This window comes from Lasioglossum baleicum, unplaced genomic scaffold (genome assembly GCF_051020765.1).
Source record: "Lasioglossum baleicum unplaced genomic scaffold, iyLasBale1 scaffold2000, whole genome shotgun sequence".
Classification (NCBI taxonomy): Eukaryota; Metazoa; Arthropoda; class Insecta; order Hymenoptera; family Halictidae; genus Lasioglossum; species Lasioglossum baleicum.
The window spans coordinates 1-8,052 of NW_027471059.1; the positions used below are offsets into that span (position 1 = coordinate 1).

Sequence of the window (8,052 nt, forward strand, 5' to 3'; positions counted from 1 at the left end):
GACGAGTGGTGACAATTACTGACCGAAGACTAATACTTAGGAATCTTTTAGAAATTCACTTCTTCTTTTCCTTCGACAAAATATTTCACGAGACAAAGTTATTTAATAATAAAATCGATTTCATTGAAAATAATACATTAATAATAACCAAAAATAAATGGAAAGAAAATTTCTTTTTATTTACAAAATAATATATTACGTTTTATTAAAAAATTTATTCAAATTTATAACATATTTCACGCGTTACTATATACGTATATATAAACGAGTATTAATCTTGTAAATGCAATAAATATAAGTAGATCGTAAATTAGAATTGATAATTTTAATAAGCAAATGGAATGATTTATTTGAAAATATCACCGAATCGAGTATTGTTGAATGTACAGAACAATGCATATGGTTCTCGAAATGCACGTGCACTTATCGCTCCCGCTTATCAATGATTTTCAGTGTCATTAGTTAGAACAGCACCAAAACTTCGTCGTGACTTCGATCGTGTAATACTAATTCGTATATGTCGTTTATTTACCATGAAAAGCGTAATCGATGCGTATTACGTGCATACATTGAAAAAAGATCGTACGAACGAAAAGTTATCGAGGTTGTACGCAACAAACGAGGAAACCGTCGATTAGGTCTCATGAAACCTAATTCAAGGCTATTAAAAAGTACTATATACAACGAGGTAGAAACTAGTTTAAGGTGTCATTTTCCTTTTGATTTGTTATAAACATTACTACATTCCTGTTTTAACACATGTCTATTTTACCGATTCGTTTCCCCTTTTTTTTTTACAATAATACCTTTTTTCATTATATCATATTCCATTATAAGCGTATTTAACTAAATATAGAAATTTAAAAAAGTTTTAATCTATTTTGTTCGCAAGCTATTATTATTAGATTTATTATAACGATCTAATTTATCGAGGTCTCTCACGATATATGCCGAGGGAGGTCAAGTTTCAAACTTAAAACTTTATTTCGTTAAGCGAAAGATTTCATGGATTTAAATACGAATTAAAACTTTGTTGCTATCCCTATTAACTTTTCAGATTGAAACTTGTAATACGTTATAAATATATCACTCGGTATATAAAATAATAAATATCAAATGGAAAGCGTTTCATTATTGTACATGGCGAACTATAATAGCAAATAGAAACAAATATTTTGTATTTTATTGTTAAGTTTATAACAGTGTAGTTCTATAATTGATTTGGTACCTAACCAGTAATATTCGTGCAAGTAATCGATCATAGGCATATCGAGGGACAAAGGATTGTTATCAATAAAAAAATGAGAAGTTATCGGCTATAGTTCATATAGTTCATGTCCTCACATAAGTTACAACGACCTTTACGAGCGGACAATGACCTGACAATTTCAATAACATAAACAGTGTTACGGTTAGAGTTTCGTCACCGTACGATCTTTTTCGTAACTAATTTCCAGTGCAGCTACTCTGTTGATAAGAAAGGTCGTTATACGAAGAGCGTTACCGATCGAGTGCTTTATACAAACATAACCTAAATATCAAACAGGGGTAAACAAAGTAAAGAGAAATTACATAAACTTTTTATACAGAATCATATCAGTGTTTATGTAGTACAGTAAGTTTTTTTTATAAAATGCACATATTTTTCGCAGTAAAACTTCTTGAACGCTAAAAATATAATCATGTGATTAAATTCTGGAAGAATTCAAATATATATTATATAGTTATATCATTAAAATGGAAAAAAATTGAAATGAAGTTTGATTAGTATTTTTAATTGTTTCTTTTTTTTTTTAATTCAAAAAGCATACGCTTTTTTAATGCTTTTAAGTAATGTTGATTTAGGAATGTTTTTATTATTATAATAAGATGTAAGATAAAAGTTGTTATAAATAAGTAATAAAATAATTGTTGATTTAGGTGAAACAATGAATATGTCTTCCTCCTATCCTATACCACAATCCCCAGTTTCCAACAATGCAACCTATGGCAACTGCACCTGGTGCATATCCAATACCTCAACCTGGGATGCCACAACCTGGGATGCCACAACTTGGGATACCACAACCTGGGATGCCACAACCTGGGATGCCACAACCTGGAATGCTACAACCTGGAATACCAATGGCACCTCAAGGTAAAATTTTGTTTACATATACAATATATTTTTTATAATTTTTGTATAGATGATTATGATTGTTCAGTGAAAATACCCAACAATATTTATGTATTTTCTTGTTATGAAAGAAAAATAAAAGAATAGAAATTGATCTCAGTAAAAAAGAAACTAACAGGACTGAAATTTCAAATTCTATAATTTTGGATTATACAATATATATAAAATAGGCAAACAAGGAATAAGTTTTCATTGAACAAAATTTAATTAAATAAATCTAATCTTTATTCGTGAGATTAAAACCGTAAGACGAATAAAGTCAATGTTAGATGCAAAAATTATGCTATAAAATATGATCTTTAACATTTCTTTTATTTCTTAAATACCTAAAAAGCTTCTCTAGCAGTTAGGGTAGTTACCTCGACTCTGAATTTATCACTTACTAACATTATCTGAGTACGTAGTATGAGACGGGGTTCGTAAACGAGACACGATACAACCGCTGTTTGCCAAGTGACGATCAGTAAGTAGATAATAGTCGTCTTCGTTGATGGAAGCGTCACGTATGCAGGATAAGTCTCATCCAGTTTCGTGTCCCTGTAGTTTCGCCCTCTTATCAGCGGTAAATACTGCTCGTGTCGGTACGCGTGTTAGAAGTCTAGATCGATATCCAAATCGTTTAACAAATATATCGCGAATCGATAAATTTATCTGTCGACTGCGTGTGTCCTTGTTTTAAATCGTTCGTGATCGAGAAAAAATGTAACGTGTAAATACGAACTCTACGTGAACGGTGCTGCCATGTTCTCTCTCGGTATGAACAAATGAACGATTATAATTCCTCGCAAGTGTAGAATAAAATAAAATTCGGTAAATTAAAATGTTCGTTAATCGAATGGTATTATAGTGATGTTATATGTAATAATGTTATGTATAATATAATAGTTAATGTTCAGAGTTGGTTTCCGATATCTGGTTACGGATGAATGTAAGAATTCGACGTTAGGGTCAGAGTTGTCAGGCGATTATTGCACTTCGCGTGTCTCTAGAAGCGCAGCCTCTCTGATATGAAAATTCCGTTTACAATGAGACTTTTATTTATCACCGCTCCTGTCATTTTTCTTTTTTTTTTTTCCCTTTTTCCGTTTTCACTACGTGGATAATGAAAATAAAATTCATCTGAAAAAACGAACAGTTAGGATTAAAAGCACATTGAGAACGTTGAAGCTTAGAATCGTTTTAGAACACGTTTATTCTTACCAGTAGTAAATTTTGATGAGATGAGATGTAACTAGAGAATCCCTTGGGAAAGACTGTCTCGTTTGAACCGAGTTTTTATAGAGTGAAATGGCAGTTGTGCGGTTGCATGTTGAGGTGATTCATGGTTAATTAACGGTATGCAAAGATTAAATAATATTCTGGCCAATTTACCGACTAGCCGGACATACGTTGGTGGATTGTCAATTTGCTAGCGACGAAGGGCTATAATTATGTTGCATAAAATCCCGTTGGGCGACACGAAGACCTTCAATTCTGCTGTTCCATTTTTCTAACACGACGTCCGGAGTGCAATATTTTGTCAGTCGGTATTTGCTGGATAAACTGTAAAAAGATAAGCGTTTATTTCGCGAGGTGTTTCTTTGAGATAGATGAAGAAAAATAATTATAATACTTAAGTGATAACTTTTAATTAAATATCTGTTTTTCTGTCAATTGTCTTCTTCTTTATTTTTCAAACCGAATGGTTATCTGGAAAAGTAACAACAATAAGTAAAAAAATCAACACTTTAGGGAGATAATTGAAATTATTTTAAGATACCGTATATTAGAGCTGGAAACGTTTCAAGCCAAGGGAAAGTATTTATTGTTTTCTTTATCTTCAAAGATAACATGAAAAATCGGTCCGGCCTAAGGAAGTAAATCTGTCCCAAGGAAAGTACACAAGTTTTATCATTTTGCCGAGGAGGAGAAACTTGAGAAAACAACTGATCGTTAGTGCATCAAGTGCTGCCAATACTTCGGTATGTCGTAGCAGTTTTACCGATGCTTCTTTTCCTACCGAACGAATTCGTGAATTAAGCTTCCATACGTTGAGGGATCTGCGAAAAATGAGAGAAAGTTAAAATCGTGTTTGTAGAATATAGTATAATACGCTAATAGTAGTATACACGTGTGTATATATTGAAATACGGATAGACAGCTCGATAGGATATTTGAAAATCTTTCTTACAATTATGAGGAAGTAAAAGTGAATTTACTTTGTGGAGAAAAAAAGTGTCTGAGTGATGGAGTCTGAATATTTCGAAACTTCCTGGAAGGTAAAGATACAACAAATTCGTAGACGGCTTCGTGTTTTATTCAGAGACACGTTACACAGATATCGGTCAAAGAGGAAGGGCTATACCAGATTTCTCACGGATGAGGAAAAAAGGTGACTCTATTACACGCTTGATTAACGTTTAAATTTCGTAAAAACGAATTTCAAAAGTTTCTTCATTAGAAAAAATAAGCGCGATAGAAATTTCACGATTTTATATCACACGAAACTGGCAAGATTTACTTGGAAGTTCAATTTTGAATTTGATTAAATCAAATTTAAAATTGAATCATAATTTGAATCCCAAACTTTTTAAAATATATTATAAAGAATAACGTTTTGGGCAATTATTTCGTATACACGTTGTCGGCCTTAATTTCCGAGAAATTAGTCAAAATTTGTTGGTATTCGTAGATTAAATTCTACTCGTGCGTGTGTATTCATGAGACAAATATACGTACAGCTGGCCGTGTAATCAGATCCACCGAGTTGATTTTGTAAGTATTGTCTCATGGATACACATATATAGGCAAATTCATTGTAATAGTACCAACAAATTTTTGCTGATACTCGAAAACTAAATCGAGTGTTGCTTATGTAGATATGTACTCAAAATGATACCTTCTATAATATATATATTTTATTAAAATCGATAGAGTTTATCGATAAGTGATTAATTAAAAATTAATTCGGTAAACATGGTTTTCGATATTATGTACTCTAGGTGGCTGGTTACCGCCGAATACGAGCTGTCCACCAGGTTTGGAATACCTTATAGCCCTTGATCATCTCTTCGTACGTCAAAAAGTCGAACTACTAGAAGGTTAGTTTCATGTTATTCAAGACAATGTATTATCTCTCTTATCACACAACCCATATTTTACTGCAATAATATAACAATAAATTAGTTCAACGATTACAGCTTTCACCGGATGGGAGACTAAAAATAAATATCTTGTGATGAATATTAGAGGAGAGACAGTGTTTTACGTTGCGGAACAATCAGGAATATGTGCGCGGTTTTGCATGGGACAGCACCGTAGTTGTGAATTTTTCGTGATGGACAGCAACCGAAGAGAAGTTTTGCGTATGGTTCGGCCCTGCAGATGTGACAGTTGTTGTTGTCCTTGCTGTTTACAGGTAATTCCTTCTTTTCATCCTACAAACATAGTACAAACAATTAGCGAACGTTTGATAAAATTATTAAGATAATTAACAACGTACCAACTTTAAGATTTCCGTTACTTTGTCTTTTATCTGTAATTTTAACTCTGATAATTATTTCGATAATTCTAATGATAATACGAAACCTTAATTCCTATATCAGTTGCCTAAATTCCTCTTCCAATCAAAATTGATTAACTCGTAGTATCATATTTAATGTATAACCTCACAAATTCTATTATCATATTCTTTGACTAATCGACAGATTAATTAAATCTGTTTAGATCGTTCATTGTGATGGAATAATTTGATTTTTCATTTTTATTCGCCTGTACCTACAATCGGCTTTTATTTTCCCTTCACAGTTGTATATCAATTGTATAACGCAAGCATATTTCACCCGGGTACAGTCACGTAGGTAGTCAATCAGTTCATGAAGGACGCGTCCGCCAGCAGCGTTACCGTAATTGCCTCTTTATTTATGGCGGCCAATAGATACGGCTCGCAAAACGTTCGCTTGAGTTTCTCGAACATGCGGTGCGCATAACATGCGAACTTTCTTCACACGTGCACACCATCTGCGACGATTACCTTTGACGAAAACTTACTCGCCCATTAGAAAAGCCGGTCACGATTCACGATCGATATTCTTTGACCAGCACCGCTCGTCGACACTTTTGGTCGCGTTCTTTCGGCTTGCGGTAAAGAACTTCGTATACTCGATTTCGTATAAGAACCGTGCCAAATGGCACTCTTTATTATATTTCAATCTTCTTACCAGTAGCCCTTAACGTTTATAAATTTATTATTTGGAATTTATAAGAACCGTGCCAAATGGCACTCTTTATTTTATTTTAATTTTCTTACCAGTAACCCTTAACGTTTATAAATTTATTATTTGGAATTTATAAGAACCGTGCCAAATGACACTCTTTATTATATTTCAATTTTCTTACCAGTAGCCCTTAACGTTTATAAATTTATTATTTCGAATTTATTTCGACTAAAAAATAGGGCTATAAAATAAATAAAGGAAGAAAGAAATTCGATTAAAAATTAGTTATATTTACGCTATTGTTATACTTTGTAATTTTCAAGTATAAATTATATATCAATTTTCTTACCAGTAGCCTTTAACGTTTATAAATTTATTATTTGGAATTTATAAGAACCGTGCCAAATGGCACTCTTTATTATATTTCAATTTTCTTACCAGTAGTCCTTAACGTTTCTAAATTTATTATTTCGAATTTATTTCGACTAAAAAATAGGGCTATTTAAATAAACAAAGAAAGGAAAAAATTCGATTAAAAATCAGTTATATTTACACTGTTGTTATACTTTGTAATTTTCAAGTGTAAATCTCTTGAAACAATTTCCCAATGTCGAGTCACAAAGGGTTAATAAACGTTGGTCTCAATGCAAATACGTAGCTCTTGTAGAAAAAGATTATTTAAGTAATTTATCGACTTCATTTGAACGAAGTTTAATTTAAATACAATTTCTTTCGTAACTATTATTCTTTTTCATTGGAAAAATCATTCGTGGATTAAATGAATTATTAATTATAATTGTTATGAAATATATGAAATTTATATTGATTTATCGTTTCTCGGATGATCGTAAAGACTGTTCAAATAGTTATACTATACGAAGATGTCACTATTGTTCCTATATACGTTCGACTGTCGATAAAGAGGTAATCTAGTTTTAAGATTGTATTTTCACTTCAAAAGACAATTCGTTTATTTTTAGGAATTAGAAGTATATTCTGGGGATACGTTGCTCGGGTCCGTTTCGCAAAATTGGAGTCTTTGGAGGCCTTCGTTTTCTATTCGCGATGCATCCGGGGAAACTGTTTTAATTATAAAAGGACCATGGCTTCGATTTTGCATAGAAGTGAAATTTAAGGTAAAATAGAAAATATTAATATAAATATTCTTTAATTAGCATTTAATTCCTTACCTTTCTTTCTTCAGGTAAAGTCTGCTGATGGAGTACATAGAGTTGGAGAAATTAAGAAAGAGTGGTCCGGTATGGCTAGAGAATATTTCACGGAGTCTGACAATTTCGGCATAAGTTTTCCTCTAGACTTAGATGTTAAAATTAAGTCTGTTTTACTCGGCGCCTGCCTTTTAATTGTAAGTTATTATGAATATTCAGTTAAATAATAGCATTAACAAATTTATTAATGTTATAAAAATATGTTTCAGGATTACATGTACTTTGAAGAAAAGTAGGAATTTAATTTAGTGATTTTGTTCTAAAGCAATCTAGTTTTTCCCGTTTTTTCAAAGAAGGCTATATTTTGAAATTAAAAAAAAAAAAAAAAAAAATAGATCTGATAAGTTTAAAAAAAATGTGCTTTTGCTAGCTTCTTGCAAAAAAAAAAAATTAATAGATTGATATTCTATTGGCACATTCGTTAATAATGCTAAAGTATCAGATGGTATCT

General features: G+C 31.9%; 1 protein-coding gene across 1 annotated transcript; it reads left to right on the forward strand.

The window, feature by feature from the left end:
• The first annotated feature begins 1,977 nt into the window (after positions 1 to 1,977).
• On the forward strand, positions 1,978 to 7,837 carry LOC143221157 (phospholipid scramblase 2-like). The gene is made up of 6 exons (XM_076446669.1): positions 1,978 to 2,137; positions 5,158 to 5,256; positions 5,356 to 5,573; positions 7,353 to 7,508; positions 7,577 to 7,738; positions 7,811 to 7,837. The coding sequence occupies exons 1-6, from the start codon at positions 1,978 to 1,980 to the stop codon at positions 7,835 to 7,837; spliced, it is 822 nt and encodes a 273-aa protein (XP_076302784.1).
• Positions 7,838 to 8,052: the final 215 nt, after the last annotated feature.